The sequence below is a fragment of the Trichoderma gamsii genome (assembly GCF_001481775.2).
Source record: "Trichoderma gamsii strain T6085 chromosome Unknown Scaffold_46.2, whole genome shotgun sequence".
Taxonomy (NCBI): Eukaryota; Fungi; Ascomycota; class Sordariomycetes; order Hypocreales; family Hypocreaceae; genus Trichoderma; species Trichoderma gamsii.
This window is the reverse complement of record NW_020171383.1, coordinates 19,332-37,217: the sequence shown is the minus strand read 5'-3', so window position 1 is coordinate 37,217 and position 17,886 is coordinate 19,332. Positions and strand designations below refer to the sequence as shown.

General features: G+C 48.1%; 5 protein-coding genes across 5 annotated transcripts; 2 read left to right on the top strand and 3 right to left on the bottom strand.

Moving 5' to 3' along the window:
* Window positions 1-408: 408 nt before the first annotated feature.
* Window positions 409-3,375, bottom strand: TGAM01_v209406 (phosphorylase superfamily protein; the record flags this gene model as incomplete). The annotated part of the gene is made up of 1 exon (XM_018810784.1): window positions 409-3,375. The coding sequence occupies one exon, from the start codon at window positions 3,373-3,375 to the stop codon at window positions 409-411; it is 2,967 nt and encodes a 988-aa protein (XP_018656012.1).
* A 1,181-nt stretch (window positions 3,376-4,556) lies between these two features.
* On the top strand, window positions 4,557-5,961 carry TGAM01_v209405 (mannanase; the record flags this gene model as incomplete). The annotated part of the gene is made up of 3 exons (XM_018810783.1): window positions 4,557-5,379; window positions 5,454-5,543; window positions 5,597-5,961. The coding sequence occupies 3 exons, from the start codon at window positions 4,557-4,559 to the stop codon at window positions 5,959-5,961; spliced, it is 1,278 nt and encodes a 425-aa protein (XP_018656011.1).
* Window positions 5,962-7,492: 1,531 nt separating this feature from the next.
* On the bottom strand, window positions 7,493-8,848 carry TGAM01_v209404 (fatty acid desaturase; the record flags this gene model as incomplete). Its single annotated transcript, XM_018810782.1, has 4 exons — window positions 7,493-7,667; window positions 7,728-7,896; window positions 7,962-8,740; window positions 8,799-8,848. The coding sequence occupies 4 exons, from the start codon at window positions 8,846-8,848 to the stop codon at window positions 7,493-7,495; spliced, it is 1,173 nt and encodes a 390-aa protein (XP_018656010.1).
* A 4,966-nt stretch (window positions 8,849-13,814) lies between these two features.
* TGAM01_v209403 (hypothetical protein) lies at window positions 13,815-15,407 on the top strand (the record flags this gene model as incomplete). The annotated part of the gene is made up of 1 exon (XM_018810781.1): window positions 13,815-15,407. One exon carries the CDS (start codon window positions 13,815-13,817, stop codon window positions 15,405-15,407), a length of 1,593 nt encoding a protein of 530 aa, XP_018656009.1.
* Window positions 15,408-15,683: 276 nt separating this feature from the next.
* TGAM01_v209402 (hypothetical protein) lies at window positions 15,684-17,437 on the bottom strand (the record flags this gene model as incomplete). The annotated part of the gene is made up of 5 exons (XM_018810780.1): window positions 15,684-16,280; window positions 16,340-16,732; window positions 16,802-16,985; window positions 17,041-17,124; window positions 17,190-17,437. 5 exons carry the CDS (start codon window positions 17,435-17,437, stop codon window positions 15,684-15,686), a joined length of 1,506 nt encoding a protein of 501 aa, XP_018656008.1.
* Window positions 17,438-17,886: the final 449 nt, after the last annotated feature.

The following is a 17,886-nucleotide window of genomic DNA, read 5'->3' as shown; positions in this document are numbered from 1 at the left end:
CTGGCCCTTTTGGACCCGAACATCGAGATGCATGTATGATGTTGCTTCATCGCTTACGGCTCGACCTAGAATGTTCACAGCAGGTTCAAAAAGTTCTTTTCAACGCTGCAAAACAAAGACGTATAAAATAACCGCAGCCCATTAAATCCTCAAGAAGGCAAAGGAATTGAAGAAAGAGAGAGTGAGACGGAAAAGCCAATGAGAGGCAGTAAACTCGACTATATTCTTATTAATTTATCGCTATGCCAAGTTGCCTAAAGCAACGCCATCTTTTCAGTAGTAGACAAGTCTCTACAACAAGCCTTACGAAAGTTAAGTCTTCCCTAGTGGGTAGCGTTAGCATACACATTTCGGCTGCGTCAGACTAAAAGTACACTTGTGAGGTTGCTTATCTATATAGTTAGCCTATCAGAACTTTCGAATCCCCTCAGCCTGATCGTACTTCCCCTGGATACGAAGCACAATGGCGAGGTTGTCTATGCTCTGTCGCGTACCAGGATGCTCAGCGCCTAGCACCTTAAGCCGTAGTTCCAGTGCCTGCCGATGAATTGCTTCAGACTCGTCGTTTTTCCCCTGGTCATAAAGCACACTTGCGAGGCTGTTCATGCTGAATAGCGTGTTAGGATGCTCAGCGCCTACCACCTTAGTAAATAGTTCCAGTGTCTGCCGGTGAATTGTCTCAGACTCATTGAGCTTCCCTTGTCTATGAAGCACAATTGCGAGGTTATGCATGCTACTTAGCGTATTAGGATGCACGGCGCCTGATAACTTAGTCTGTAGTTCCAGTACCTGCCGATGAATTGCCTCAGCCTCATTGAGCTTCCCCTGTTCATCAAGCATTATTACGAGGTTGTTCACGCTACCTAGCGTATCAGGATGCTCAGCGCCTAGCACCTTAATCCGTAGTTCCAGTACCTGCAGATAGATTGCTTCAGCTTCGTTATTCTTTCCCTGCCGATGAAGCATATGTGCGAGGTTGGTCATGCTCATAAGCGTGTTAGGATGCTCGGCGCCTAGCAACTCGGTCCGTAGTTCCCGTACCTGATCGCAGAGACTTTCTGCATCCTGATATTTTCCAAGGAGAAAATTGCTCTGAGCCACTTTCCTGAGAATATTTGACTTGGCCATGTTGTCAGTTGAATACTCTCCGAACTTCAAAGCAGTTGATGCATGCGGCAAATATTGCACCCAGTCAGCCCGATTTTCATGTTTAGGATTGGGAAACACTTCGTCGAGCTGATGCAGTGCAGCTGTAACACTTGTCTCAAACTCTCCATCATTTTCCAACCAATTGTGTATTGCTAATCGGACAAGTCTGTGCATGTCATACAGCTCCTGGCCTGCTCGTTCGGTGATGAATGCATACGCCTTCAGCGCCCCGATCGCCTCATCCGCCTCCAGTTCATCATCGGCTGTCCATAGCAGGGATGCGGGGATTTCTTTCTCAGCAAGGAAACACATGAATCGCAAATACTGTATGGCAAGTGGGTAATCCCGCGAGATTTGCTCAAAGGAAATCAACCAGGTCGTTGCCGCTGCATTTGCGATGCCCCTGTAGCGGCCGCGGTCCTCAAAGTCTTTGCTCAACAGTTTGATCATTTTTTTGTCGCTAGACCGGCAGTGCTGAAGATATCTCGATATCCCCATTCTCGTCTTGGCCATGTAGGCCGACGCCTGCTTAATCGCAAGAGGCAGGTAAGCGAGGAAATCGAGGAGGCTCGTTAAGCTTTCAGCATCCTGTGTCTGATCCTCCTCTAGGCTCCTCTGTAGCAGCTCGGTTGCTTCCGTTTGGCTCATTCTAGGTATACTGACAACGCCGGTCTCTGAAAGATCTAGCTCGACCGTGATCTGATGATTCCGCGTCGTAAGGAGAATTGAGCCCATCCTACTATATGGAAGAAAGCTCAATAGCCCTGTGGGGCCACAGACGAGATCTGCATCGTCAGCGTTGTCGACAATCAGCAGCCATGTCCCTGCATCCTTGCGGCTCAAAGCAGCCTTTACGAGAGTTTTCACGTCGGCCGAGTCCTCGTCGATCCCTGTTACCCCCAGGCTCTGGCCAATCTCACGGTAGGCGTTCTCGAATCCGGCGGCTTCCACGGCCGGGACCCAGAAAATGGAGCAGTCAGAGTAGGCGTCGTGAAGGCGAAATGCGGCCTCAAGCGCGATCTGGGTCTTGCCGATGCCTCCAAGGCCTTCGACAGCCGTCCTCTGACAATCATCCCTGTTAGCAACTGGGTTGGCTCTCGCGATAACCCGCTGCAGGATATCTTCTCGGCCGATGAAACTCTCGTTTCGCCCAAACGGGACAAGGAAGTGACCCTGTCGCGGGACTTGCTCGACAGAGTATTTCCGGCTCCTGGCTGGCGGCATGTATTCCAAGATGGCCTGTAGCGCAGAGGCCGCAGTAGCCGCCGCAAAGTCTTGCCATTTCTTGCTCTTGTGGCAGTCTGCGTAATCACATACTCCTTTAACTACCACGCAAGGAATCTCTTCCATGATGCCGGCACCCTCCATCTCGAAGGCGATGATGCCTTTTGGCTTGGCAATGCTATCACGATGTTCCCCAGATTTGATGACTCTGTCTCCCGATCCAACAATTCCGATATGGATGGCTGGATCTTGAGCTTTCTTGATCTCTCCTCCTCGCTTCCTCTTAAGCCGCATTCTTGGGACGAGGTATTGCGCCTCACATCCTAGATCATAGCACGAGGATCTGACAGCATCTTCGCATACGGGGTCGGATCCCTTCTCGCATGTACTGCAGATACATGAAGGAGATATACGGTGTTTGTGACGATACTCTGGTTTGAAAAGCCTATCTTCGCCCGCTCCAGGATAACCGTATTTCGCTCCGCACCCCTGCTGTGTCGCCTTGGCCTGAAGCTTTTCTAGAAAACTGGCAATCTCTTCTTGAAGTCGGAGACGGCCATTGATGGTCTCAAATATGGCTAGTTGTTTGCGAATATGTCTGTCTGGCTTCGCCGTATTGCTTTCGACGCCATCTTTAAGCGTAAACCCGTCGGGATATTGCCTGCCAAAGTCGTATGAGACAATACCCTTGCCGACCACCACATCACCTAGAAGAATTTCCTTATTACCAGTTTGGGGCACACCGCCGCAAACCCTGACAACAAAGCAAAGCCGTACATGGCGATAGCTCGAACGGATGTTGGCTGCTGTGCTCGCGGCACTCGCTTTACCCATGCCGGGAAGCAGAGCCAGGACAACATGATGCTGGCCAATTCGGCCTGTCTTGCAGTCGCTGTTCTCTGTATCCTCTTTCCAAACTTCATCGGAAACGAGGGAGACGGCATCGTGCTCAAGCGGCAAGCCGCAGACTATCGCGATCTCGAAGTCTTCGCGGCGAGGCATTTGCAGTTACCGGCGGTCGGGTTGGAGGGATAGGCTCTCACGGCAGTTACTCGTTCAGCAGACTGAGAGCTATCCGGTGTTCGTACGCAGGACTGTTTCTGGGCAATGAACACCGGCTCGCATTTTGGTTTGAAAAACTTGATGCGACCTGTTTCTCTCAAGGGATTGCAAGCTGTACATTGCAGCCTTGCACTGCATCAAGCGCTGACCCCGCTCTTGGGTATTGGACGCATGCGAGTGTGCGTTATGCATTACGATCATTGGTCCGTCCCGCTGCCCTGTTTATTGTGTAATTCCAATCTTGGAAGCCGAAAATAGAAGACGCTGAACCGCGTTGTAGAACTTGACTGAACCCCGAGTTTTCCACTACCTATGGTCGTATGTGCTTAGATGTTGCATCAACTTGCCTTATAAGCATATGTGTGGCTTGGTGTGGTAGAGGACAGCAGTTAATGGCTGACCAATCATGCGTCAATGACTCATTGGGTTGTACCACCTTCCATACCGTAGGTAATGTATTTCATGGTGCCTGAACATCGGCATCGACACACGGTACCATGTTTCATTTAATGGTGATTCACCAACATCAAACACAAGAGTTAGAACACTTTGCAATACTAGACCCGCGTCATATACACTCACTCTTCCAAATGTTATAGGCAAAATGGCTTCAAGCTTATAATCAAGACCCATTTAGGCTATGTGGCGAGCAAGGCGGCTGAATGGCATTGTGGCACGATACAAAACTCCAAAGTAGGCCAAATCTTTTTATGCTACGGCATCGAGATAGAAAAATGGCTATATCGACGTCAACTCAGTTCTTCTGAAAAAAATATGCAAACCATGGATTCCGCGCTCTGAAGAGTGCTTCTGCCGCGACAACGGACCATGATCCATCATGAACAAACACACCCTTCGATTCAAATGTCAGGTATGACGGATGGTTTGCAATATAACATTGCATTAGCTCGTTGCGATACTATGGTTAATATGGAAGAAGAGCAAATTACGATGATGGGATAGGCAAATTAGCATGCTCTTGTTGCATCTGCAGTGACATCCCTTTGGGCCGAGTGTTTTTGGCTGACTCTCCCAATTTTCATGTCCAGTATATAGAGGAGATTCCCCGACAAGTTACTCGTCCCTACCTACTGTATCATGCAGTACTTTGCCTTGGCAACATGATGATGGCCATTAAAAATTACGTCCTCGCCGCTCTCGCGGCAGCCTCCACACTGGCCGCAGTAGTACAACCGACTCCGCGCGCCTCAAGCTTCGTGACCATCTCGGGATCTCATTTTGACATTGATGGCGAGGTGGGCTACTTTGCGGGTACCAACTGCTACTGGTGCCCATTTACATACAACACCGCAGAGGTCGACACGACCTTGAGTGATATTGCCTCCTCGGGGCTCAAGGTCGTGCGCGTTTTAGGGTTTAGTGACTGGAATACGCTGCCTCCAACTGGGGAAATTTGGTTCCAGCTATTAAACGCCACAGGGTCTATAATCAACACTGGAGCCGATGGCCTACAGAATCTTGACTATGTAGTTGCTTCAGCCGAGCAGCACGGCCTCAAGCTTATCATTCCGTTGGTTAACAACTGGGACGATTTTGGCGGCATCAACGCCTATGTAAACGCATTTGGCGGCAACGCAACCTCTTGGTTCACCAACGCAGCAGCTCAATCTCAGTATCGCACATATATCCAAGCTGTCGTCAGTCGCTATATCAATTCGACGGCCATCTTTGCGTGGGAGTTGGCTAATGAGCCTCGCTGTGCCGGGTGTGATACCAGCGTAATAGCCGACTGGGCTACAGGTGTATCTCAATACATCAAGTCGCTCGATCCAAACCATCTCGTAACGCTAGGAGATGAAGGGCTCGGTCTCAGCACGGGAGATGGCTCTTATCCATATACATATGCTTCAGGAACGGACTTTGCCCTAAACATACAGATTAAGTCGCTTGACTTTGGCACCTTTCATCTTTATCCGGATGGCTGTAAGCTTTCTTTTTCTTTTCTCCCCTTCTTTTGTTTCTAAAAAAAATGGGATGTAAAATTGACGCTCACTTAGGGGGTGAAACCTACCCTTGGGGAAGCAGCTGGGTGCAAACGCATGCCCAAGCTTGCGTGGAAGCGGGCAAGGTATGCATTATGGAAGAATGTAAGTTACTTTTACCAGGCACTCTTGCGGGCTAAATTGACACAAGGCAATAGATGGCGCGGTGGTTGATCGCTGCACAAACATGATTCCTTGGCAAAATACCTCGATGACGAGCCCTGGTATGGGCGGCGATCTTTTCTGGCAATGGGGCGAAACCTTTGTGTCTGGTTATGGCGATTCATATTCCATCAACTACGGCTCGTCGGATTGGCAATGCGTGGTTCAAGATCATGTCGCGGCGGTTTCTGGCAAATCTCCTCCTCCATCCACGACGACGACTCCTACAGGCCCGACCGCTTCTAGCAGCTGTTCCACTCTATGGGGCCAATGTGGAGGCAATGGATATCCTGGTACGACGTGCTGCGCGCAAGGAACTTGCACATACCTGAATGATTGGTATTCACAATGTCAGCCGTAGCCCGTAACAAACAGGAAACTAAACGCTGGCCTCATCAGGCAGAGAACACTTTGATAAAGAGGGCTTCGAATTAAATAAACAGCCTACTATACCACGCCCTTTCCCCTGTTACCCAATGATTGAAGCAAATATGTGGAAAAGCTTCGCGCTACCCTGTAAGAGCATGCTACTGCTGAAAATCTTGCGCTCAATAGTGCGAGGGGGGAAATCTTCACAACGCAAAAGCATGCAAGTCTTTTTAGAAATGGTGAAAGCTTCCAAAAAGGGCCGAGGTCATTAAATGCATGGTGCTTTGCCAGAGGCAGATTCGCTGCATGGGTACAGCCTCCAGAAGACTTTTGATAACAGCATTGAATATAGCAACATACCAATAAGACACAGGGCACATGAATACAAACATCTCCCGAAAAGGCTCGGTATTCTGATAATAGGTTGATCCTATTTTAAAATTGGATATTCGGTTTTTTCTTTTCCTTCAACATGAAGCGCGGTTGAGAATGTGGTACAGCCCATACCTTCAAACTGCGAAGCGTACCCATTTAAGAACTGCAGCTTGAATTACACAGGATATTCTTTACTAACGAGCATTCTCCTGTGTATTTGTTTCATTGGAATCATTTCATTGTAAAGTGTATTCAACGCTAGTTCTGCATATAATTGTATCGTCATACGGTAAACATTGGGTTGGTTTGGCGGGCCTAGTTCCCCGTGCGTTACTGGTGCAGGATATTCCACGCCCAGCGAGAGCCCGCGACAATCGTAACTGCGCCCCTCGAAAGCGGTTATTTTAAAGCTGGTTTAGCCCTACGCCTTGCATACATAGGCGACCGTTATCTGCCACTTGGAAAACAACATTAGCGATATGCCGTGTAGGAGGAGTGGGTCGGTCTGTCTTCACCAAAACCGGTAACCTGAACTGAGACATACAGACCACTCGATCCCACTTCGGTGTTGTATGGCCCGTGCGAGTGAGTTGACTGATACGGCTGCGATCTATGATTAGCTGGCGAATCTGGGTGATGTTGGTGGGGCTTTTAACAGAGATACGTGTAAATCTTGGTTCCTAGATTAGCTGTAGATTGAAGAAGTTCATGGGTCCGTTTTAGTGACAGGTCAGCATTAATACGCAGGGAATGGTGTATAAAAGTTCTATTCAAAGCTGACATTTGTTTCCATGCTGGTACAATTTAGGATGCGTACTTGACTCATCCTAAGTACCTGTACTTCACGTAGCAATTCCCGGCGCGTCCAAATATCGCTATTTCATGTTCACCGCTGGCACATTCACCCTTGCATTACTCTTACAAGTCACGAGGATTGCTATGCGTTATTCAAAATCTATCACGGTAAATGATGACCGTATCCATCTATTTTTGTATACTCCTCTCGAAAGCCATTGTCTATCAGCGAATCAAAACGCGAATCCGACCCCCTACCCCCACGTCTATATTCTATCCGAATTTTATCGTCAAATCTTCTATAACATCTACCAATATTCCCTTTAAGCCAATGAAAAATTGCTTCCTGCGAATTACTGTGCCCACTTGAGAGCTCCAGGAGATGACTCGTCCTTGACAACATACTTGCACTTTGTGAAGTTGGTCCAGAGCTGTCCAATGAAGGATCTATCGTCGCGGTAGTACAAATCACCGAGGACAGGCTTGATTGCCTCAGTTGCCTCTCCAGCATAGTAAAAAGGAATGCGGCTAAAGAAGAGTCATGTTAGTTGCTTGCAGGTAGCGAAGAGGTGTAAATAGCCAACATACGGGAAAAGGTGATGAACAACATGGTGCTCAATGATGCAGTGGAACAGGTGGCGACCAACGAAGCCGAACTCTCTGTCCACGGTTGCGAGGGCGCCCTTGACAAAGGTCCAGTTCTCGGCCTCGTAGTGAGGCACCTCCATGTGAGTGTGGTGGAGGTAAGTGATGGCGACTAAACATGTCGTTAGCAATACCGTTCAATGGCCAATTAGTGATGACATTAGCATTGAGACTTACCCAGCCAGTTGTGGACCCAGAAGTAAGGCTGGGCATAGGCCAGCAGCACTGTGCCTGTTCCGACCACGCCAGCGAGCTTGTACAAAGCGAAGAGCATCACGCAGATGCCAACGTCAGTCAGCAAGATGAAAGGAGCCTCGCTGCGACGGAACACGGCGCTGCTGGGGCCGAAGTGGCTCTTGCCCAGAAGGTTGGATGCAGGTCTCTGAAGACTTTTTGAGCCAGCGGAGATGTTGAAGGTCAGGTACATCTGCCATCCGAGGAGCTGGTGGGAGAGCAGAGCAATCATCTGGTAGATGGGAGTGTCCTCGAACATCTCAAAGGCAGACAGAATGCGCTCAGCGTAATCGGCCTTGGTCCTGGGAACGAAAGCCATGTCCTTCTCCATGTGGCCGGTGTACATGTGGTGGCGGTGGTGAGAGAACTTCCAGGAGTAGTACGGGACCAGCAGAAAGGAGTGAGACAAGAAGCCAACGACGTGGTTCAGTAAAGAGTGCTTGGAGAAGGCACCGTGACCGGCCTCGTGGCCCAGGATCCAAAGACCAGTGCCAATCAGGCCTTGAACGAAGCCGTAGACAATCCAGGCGGCGATTCTGAGGGTGGAATTCTCAATGGCGGGGATGTAAGTAATGGCGGCCCAGCCAAGAGCACCAATCATGGCAACATCTCGGAACAGATAGGCCATGGAGATGGACACCTTGGGCTCAAAGCAGTGCTTGGGAATGGCCGCCCGGATGGTGTTGATATCCGGGAAGCGGCTTTCATTCTCAGGCAGCGTGCTAAATCTGGAGTCAGCTTGTTCCTCTTCTAAAATTGGGCCTCCATGAGAGCACTGACATTGAGGCCACGGCGGCGCCTCTCTTGGTGACTGTGGTAGTGGTAGCCATCGTGGACGGATCTAGCCAGCAACTCAATGGAAGAAAACTGAGATGCCTGATGTCTGCTTGTGAGGAGTGGAAGATTTCTTTTTAAGGCCACCTAGCGCCCCAGCTTAAGGCAGAAAAAAAAGGGACCAAGGAGAAAGATCCATAGTCGGGCACGGGTATCAAATTTTCCACTCTCCTTTTAGCATCTGATCCAATTTTTGTGTGGTCTCCTCTCCTTATCAACGCCAACGGCGATAACAGGCGTGACTTGCTCCACGGCGGTGAGTAAGCGGGCGCCCCATTGTACTCCATGCTAAGCACAAGCCCTCGACCTCGTGTTGCAGACCGCTCGGGAGTCCAGTCGGTTTGGCAACTTGAGCTAATTTTGTAAGATGAAATGAGATCTTCCCACGAAGCGAGCTGGCCTCTTTTCCTTTACCGCTCCAGAGCAGGGGCCCTCGGTTGGTCAATCCTGAGCCTCAAGTCGCCAAGATCAACGCCTAGAGCCCGGCTAGCCTGCACGTGTCGGCGGTCTAATCGCTTTGAGGCGTTTTGGGGCGTTTTGGAGCGTTTTGAAGAACTATTGCCCAGGGCCAGAAAAGGGTCTCAAGGAGGGATCCAAGGATCTAAGGAGGCTAAAGGGGGCCGCTACGTGTATTGACCTATGGATGCAAAACTTCATCTGCGGGGCGGTTGGAGGACCCCTGGGTTTAGTCCTAACGGGGACTGGGCCCTGAACCAGGGTCCAATAGAGAGTGGGGGGCCGCTACCAATGGGGAAGCTGCGATAATAATTTTTTTTCGCCTCTGCTTTGTTGACATTTTCTCTCTCCTCAACATTTTCAACTCTCATCTGTTATAACCAGATTCAACAGAAGTGTTAGCACATACGACCATAGGTAGTGGAGAACTCGGGGTCCCGTCTGCTCCCCCATAGATAAGCCACTAACCGGCAGATTAGTAGTTGAGTGGGTGACCATCAGCGAACACCGGCTGTTGTATGTTTTTTTGTTTCTATGGCCTTGTGGCTCATTACCTTTATAACCTAACCCAACGCAACAACAAGCACATACGACCATAGGTAATGGAAAATTCGGGGTCCCGTCTGCTCCCCCATAGACAAGCCATTAACCGGCAGATTAGTAGTCAAGTGGGTGACCATTGGCGAACACCGGCTGTTGTATGTCTCTTTGTTTTTTGTTCTTTTTGCCAATTTGCATGTGATCAAGGGGCAAAGTCTGTACTATGACGGACGCAATTAGCACTTAGCGTCTACGACAAACCAAAACTATGTTACCTGCTATAATATACCGGGCTGTAACTTGAATGCCATGAAGTAGTTAGCGTCTGAAGGCCTGGGAAAGATCAATCACCACCGTCAACTTTAACTTGCAATTGCGCAATGACATTGATCTTTAGTTGTTAACTCTAGTTCCATTCTCAGCGCTAATCGTCACTGCAACCGTTAGAGTATAGCTAGTGACCATTGTTATACCAGTGGCTAATTTTTTTAAAAAGAGAAAGGGAAAAAAGGGTATGCTTCAATTCTATAAGCATGATCTGTCTAGGCAAAAGGGGGGCGTGGCGACGGAAAAAGTATTAACGGTAACAGCGATAGAAGTAGTAGCGATAGAGGTTCTAAATTTATATTACACGCCGTGTGAAGATAAATGTAGGCATTGCTGCAAGCATACATGATTGAACAGATCACTGTAATTGATAATACTATTAAGTTGCTGTGTCGAAGATAGCAGCCGCTATCTACACCAACCTATATACATGATGCATACGCTTTTAGTAGCGTAAAAGCCCCGCTAATCCTCTCGATCGCTTGAACAGGCACTACTAATTATTCAAAACCAGGATAATCCCAGCGCCGCCTGTGGAATCTTCTAGAGCCACTCTATGTAGTACTTCAGCGCCAAAATAGTTCCTTCCAGAGCACAGGTATAAGCAACTTGAGAAAACGTGCTGATTCCGAGTTGACTTCCACAAAGAAACCAGGATATTGCCGACTTTCAGAAATATAGTTGACTGTTGCATAGAAACTAGGATCCACGTCATATCCGAACATTGTGTTGATGCATTTCCGTCTGAAAGTCCAGAAGCTGCATATCCCGTACACCAACAAACAGAACATGGTGAAGAAGCAGATGATGAAACCTGAATGAGAGAATGTACGTCAGCTTCAGAACAAAGATATTGGAAGCGAGATATCATACCTAGGAGCCATAAATGTATGTCTTGAAGCCATACTTGTGCCCAGAACATGAGGAACCCCCTTGACATGATGGGCCAGTTGAAGTAGAAGGTACGAGGAATGAGAAGCGGAATTTAAAAGATAATTGCTTGCATAGACTGTAACCCAAATAGTATGTCTCTTTTCACGAAAGAGAAATACATGCTCAAGTATAGTAGCAAGTATACGAGGAGAAGAAGGTTTGTTAGTTTGAATATAGCGCGGCGATACTCGGACCTCGTGGAGTCGTAGGTCAAAGGCGTCCATTGCAGAAGAAGTTTTCGTTGAACACCTGCCCACATTATGGCGCTGACTACCAGGGGAAAGTATACAGCAATGTAGTAAACATAGCAAAGCGTGGCCGTATAGTCGTGCTTGAGACGTTCGAGGTGAGCAAAATTTAAAAGCTCCCTTTGAAGTAGAGCGTCCCTTTGAATAATAGCATCGTTGTTGATCATGGTCATCCAAGAGGCCATTTTGGAGATGGCAGCTATGATGCTTTGCATTTGTGCTGTATCGCGTTTTGTATGTATGTGGAGAGCAAGAATGAAGGTGCAGGTGAAACAGAATGTCGGGGTCACAAGAGGAATATATATATCTCGGAGGGGCCACAAAACCTTTGGTGTGTGCTATAGATTATTTCACCGAGTGATAATAATCATAATTAGACCTTTCATTGTACGTTGTCTAGGTGACTGATGAACTCTATATGCATATCTGAGTTTTGCCCGAGAACGCAAAAAAAAAAAAAAAGACTTAATGCACTATATTTGTAGTTGTAAGTCTCTTTTATCGAAGGGAAAAGAAAATCCGAGCAAAGGGGCAAAAAAAGGAGAGAGTGGCCGCGCCAGATGATAGTTTCTCTCCCAGCATGAAGCGACTTCTATAGATTGGATATCGAAGACAGCTTACAAAGCTATGAAGACAGTGGGTTTGCTAACAACTGCTCTGCAAGATGTTCGCGCAGGTGCACGCAATATGGAAGATGCATGGTACATCCTGCTGCTTCTGGCTGGCGTTACCAAATTATGCGCCCAACGGCCCAAAGTAAGAGATTTGAAGGAATCCCTTATTACATGAATCAGTATATTCGATGGTATAGTCGCTTGACACAAGTAGAAAGTATTGGCCTCATTAGCCAAGATTCGAACCGATTTTACCGCCGATAGCCATCTTGGTGAATGTTGACCAAAGATGTTGGTAAGCAGAACGTTGCATGGTTTGGAGCTGCCACCGCCCATGACCGTTTCAATACGGTTAAAGCAAAGCCCAAATGATTGGCATCCTTATTCATATAGGGCTACGTCATAAGGTTTGCGATTACAACGTATAGGATAAGGCTACTTGTAACAGCATTTCACATGTGACAGGCTGACATATACGTGATTCTAGCATCTAATGGCAAGATATTGGCATTGGCCGCTGAAATACTATCGCTTTGAGCTTCCATAGCCCGCTAGTGCTGTTTTGACCGACTGCGGTATTGCTAACGCTATTGCTGTCAGAAGGAAGGAACTCTAATTCCAGCCTGATCTATCTAGATCAAAGAGCTATTGGGGAAATGACCGTTCTGGAGCTGACGATCGGCACCATATACAACGCGACTAGAGCTTGCTATTCGAATATCATTCGTGCTGCTATTATTGATGAAAATATATCTATTAAGCGCGTGTATTCAAATTTTTGCATCGCAAATGACCGGCCAAAAAGTATATGTGAAAATAAGGATGAGTGCTTGAAACCGAGTGCCCATGCACTAGCTAGCTGAGACACTGTCTGTGGTATCAGTTCTTAGTGGCTGCATGACGGCAGCAGTGAGGACAATTTTCAGCTTTGTATGATATGATGTACCTAGGTAAATAATCATACATGTATGTAACCCATAGGTAGGTACTGATCGGCCTCAGCCTAATAGTGGTAAGGCTGGAAGCTCGTTGCGCGCTGGATGAAGCAGTTGAAAACAGTAGAGTTGAAGCTTCCCAGGTCGTACAAGTTGCAGTGCATTTTTTCTTGCCACTGTAAAGCTATATGATCGTAAAGATAGGCCAAGCAGACCGCGATATTCACAATTTCCTTCCCGATGAGCCAATCTGCTACGCAATATTGTCTCACCTCAGCCCAGACTTTTGTCCTACCATTTCAAAGTGTGCCTCGCAGGCCGCCCAAAGACTATCGACTACCTCCCTGCAGTGACTATTGATTTCGGTGACCAATAGTCTAGATGTATTTAACGCGTCTCACTCATATACACGTCCTATCATTTTCAAGTGGCAGCCCCCCTTGCGTCGCTTTCCCCGAATCACAAGCCACTTCTCCACCTTGGCAAGGCTGCGGTGTGACCAAGATTCCAGCATTCCATCGCAAAGTCTATAATCAAACTAATACGACGGCTGTCCATTGAGACATCTTTTTGGTGAACACCAACAGAAAGAAATGACGTTGGAGCTAACTCAAGAAAACCAGAGAACGGCGATTGCGGTCTTCGGTGTCTACCGCGGCTTCTAGATGTGCACGGTCTCGGGATATGCGAGGGTGTTTGCTCGTGAAGGATTGCATATGCAGGATTGCAATTTGCGGCTGAGCTGTGTATGACTACATAAGTGGCGCACATGCAAATATAAGGGGGTGTGAACAGACATAAAAGAGGCTGCTAGGAGCCTTTTTTTGGTACGAACATTAACTCTCTTTCCTTTATCTTATTTGCATTACAGAGGAAAAAAGAATAAAGAAACTTCATCAATCATACAACATGAATCTCGATCCAACTTTCCAAGGCAGCCAGCTCAAGCCCGGCACCGCAGCCTATGACCAGGCAAACGACATCTACGCCACGTCCACGTATGGCAAAGAGCGTAACATGAACCCTGGAGAGATCCTACAGCCCACAAGCATAGAGGACATCCAGGGTGTTGTTAGATACGCCAACAAATTTGGCAAGCCGATTGCCATCCGGACTGGCGGCCATCAATACAGCGGTGCTTCCTCGACTGGCCCCAATGGCATTCAGCTGGACTTGGAACTTACGTTCCGAGACAAGAACAAAGATCTTGTACTAATCCGTGATACCGCCAATGACAAGGTCTATATCAAAGCAAGTGTTAGCTGGTCCTTGTCTGAAGTCTACGATTTCCTCCTGGCCAACCACGTCTTCATGCCCACGGGCCAATGCGCCACGGTTCATCTTGGTGGCCATGTCCAGACAGGCGGTTTTGGGATGTTGGCTCGATCATTTGGGCTTCTCGGAGACTATATCCGTGAGCTCCATATTGTGGATCACGCTGGCGAGCTGGTCACCGTCACCAAAGAGACGCATCCCGATCTGTTCTTTGGCCTTCTCGGCGGCAGCCCCGGCAACATAGGGGTCTTGACTCACTTCACCGTGGAAGTTCAAGATGACAACAAGTACAAGGGTTCTAAAGGCCTTTGGATGGCGTTCCACTACCATCAAGATACTTTGAAGGAGCTTCTTGACATATTGGTGGAGAAAGGAGAAGACCCAAATTTCCCACGCAGCTACGACTTCACTGTCAATGTCGTTAGCAGAGAGACAAACCTTCTAGACCTTTTTCCAGGCACGGAAGAGGATCTTAAAGAGGCATTGCCAGACAACATTCACGACGGCAAGACAAATTTTGCAAACGTGTTCAAATTCAAGTACGCAGTCATTGTTGTGTACGCCCAATGGGTCAATCTGGGAATCGACAAATTCTCGCCAGATCTTTTCAACCGCATCAAGGGTGTCAAACACGATCTTTTCAAGTTTGCAAAAGAGACTGACGAGAATGCTTCGATGTCCTACATCACGTCCATGTGGCTCTTCAGAAGCCGACGCGAGTTTCCCTACCCTTACATCAAGCGCACCAATACGACCAACTCCACCACGCTCTCCAAGACTGGATGGTCCAAATGGTTCTCTGGCCGTATCGAAGAGATTATTTCCAACAAACACAACGGCCTATGGGTTTCATCCCAGTTGCAGGTCTACGGTGGCAAAGCTTCCATGTTCGCCAACAACGCAAACAATGGCACCGCCTATAGCTGGAGAGATGCTACTATTAGCGGCACCTGGGATCTTTTTCACCAAAACAACTATGAGGGAGCCAAAAAGTGGCAGGATGAGAACGATGCTGGAGCGGCTACTTACTTTAGCAAGGACGATCGCCGTGTTCTCTGGGGCTCGTATGGTGACTGGGATATGAAGAAGGTTTGGCCGCACTATTATGACACTCAAACATACGAGAAACTGCGACAGGTCAGGAAGAAGGCTGATCCAAATGGTGTCTTTACTGCCAATCCATTCTGTGTGGAGGCAGCGGAAAAGAGTGTGTGCTCGACTTTGTAAACAATCATTTGCGCATTGGTCGTTCCCTACACTCGCTTCTGTCCCAAAAGTAATGATATTTAGGATCATTCATATATTACAAATTGAAACTTGATTATTTATCTACGAGAGTTCATTCTTGCATGCGTAGAGGTACCTACCTAAGGTACCTTATATAAGCTGTGGGTACATGGAACTAGAGGCCTTGCAGAGTAACTTGACAAGAGTGCCATATTCGGCAACGCAAATATATAAATAATCAATTTCGTAACTAAATGTCCAGTGTAAAGACCCCAGCTACAAAGTAAACAGCGTGACAGCCTGTCCAGTCACCTCTGCTTCTGCCAATATCTTCTTGTTCTCTCTCCGGAGTACGAACTTGAGCAGCAAAGAGCACCCAATGCTAATAAAAGAAAACACCATCATGAGTATCATGGCAAGCGCATACCGTGGCGAATCGCCGGGACGGAAGAAATATGGGCTCCAAATGTTACCGAGCTGGGCAAGTAAATTGACGATTGCTGTTCCAGCCGCACGCTTTTCCGGCGTCTGGTTCAGCGTACTCGCAGCCCATGAGTAGACCATGGCATTCGCTGCGAAAGCACCTGAACAGTAGAGGAAAGACGCGAAATAGCGGGCACCTATATTCAGTGTAGCAGCCGAAATGATGAAGCCTACGGATGCAACGGCCATAGGAACACATATATGATAGCCTCTCTCGTTATGGCGATCGCTAGAGTAGGCAACAAGAAAAGAGACAGCTGCACCGAAGAGATATGGAGGTGCTGTGAGGGCGAGAGTAACAGTCTGCGAGCCGATGTTGAAGCCATTCACAATGGTGGGAAAGAAGTAGTTGAATCCGTAGGCAGTATGGTTCGAGCAAAGGAGCAGTACCTGAGGGAGATTATGTTAGCCACATCATGCAGATGTCATTGGGAGATGATGCAACTCACGAATATCCAAGTTCGAGTGTCTTTCAGGGCCAACCGTACGCCATACCAGACAGAGTGATCAGCCTCTGGCAATGATACGCGATCTAGAGCCATTCTTTTCGCGGCTAATTCTCGCTCTTCTTCTGTAAAGAGCCACTTGCCACTCCCTGTCTTGGATTCGATGTAGTCTGGCAGCAGGAAAAAGGAGACCATTGCAGCAAAGAAGCTGCCTGCGCCGTCGATGATGAAGAGCCACCGCCAACCTGGTATGCCTCGAGCCCCATCGAGGCCTGAGAACACACCAGCTGCAATCAAGCCTGAGAATGCGGTTGCGAGTACCAGTCCGGAGTATAAGACGGCGGTACGTAAGGCCAGCTCTTTTCGCGTGTACCAGCATGACAGGAGGTAGAATGCCTATGGAGAAAGAATGCGTCAGCTCATGTACTGCTATTGTTCTATCAAGACATTGGGTTTGAGACTTACTCCTGGGAAGAAAGGAGCTTCCACAATCCCAAGGAAGAATCGAATTACAATCAGATTTCCATAGTTCTGTGCACCTGCTGTGGCGGCAGACACGACTGACCATACGGCGACGCAGGCGGGTAGGTAGATACTGGGTCGAATACGAGTAATGAGCATGTTGGATGGCAGTTGAGCAAGCATATATCTATGATCAGTTAGCCATGATAGCGGAAGTTGTGGTATTGTTACAAAGGACTAACCCAACGTTGAGGATAGACACAGCAGTATTGAAATTGTCATCGTGTAGCTTAAGGTCTCTCTCAAAGGTGTTTAACTTGGCTTGCCTAATACAACTTGTGTTAGCGCTCAATAATATAAATTATCTGTTCGCTTCGAGTAAAGGACATACGCGATGTTGTTCCTATCCAAGTAGTTGAACAAGTATAGGATCCATACTACCGGCAGCAGAGTCATGTCAAGCTTGCGGACCAGCTTCTTCTCGAGCGCGCGCCACTCTGGCGTGTTGACATGTTCGTCATGAACAACTTCGCCTTTCTCCATGCTGAGATCGGGAATCGACTCCTTATGCTCGAGGCCAGTTGTAGTCTCCTTCGCGGAAGGGGCCTCACCGCCCACGGGCATAGTATCAGAGGACATTGTCGAGGTTGTTGAGTAAGTTCACTCTGTGGAATAGGATTAAGTTTGCCGCATGTGAGAGTATAGGTTGGCACTGTCAACATGCAAGCAGGGCAGAACGATAAAAGGCCTTCAGGACAGACATGCGAGATAGGGTTGCATCGTGGGAATTATATACTTCTGAGTTCTATACAACAAGTATGGGAGCAATAGCGCAAGCCTTCCCCGGACCGGCAGAGCAACAACGCGGGGACCCCAGATATTGATTTAGCTATTAGTCTATATTTTCAGTCAGCTGGGGAATCTGGGGTCTAGTGCTTAGCAGCGAAATCAGGTTGACTCTTGGCGTTTACCTAGGCTTTCGCGATGGTGAGGCCGATCGGCGTTGGACGCTGGCCGATCGGACATGTTTCGCCGATCGGCTTGCTCCTCATCCAAGATCCATACTTTTTGACAATCACTGTGGCTCT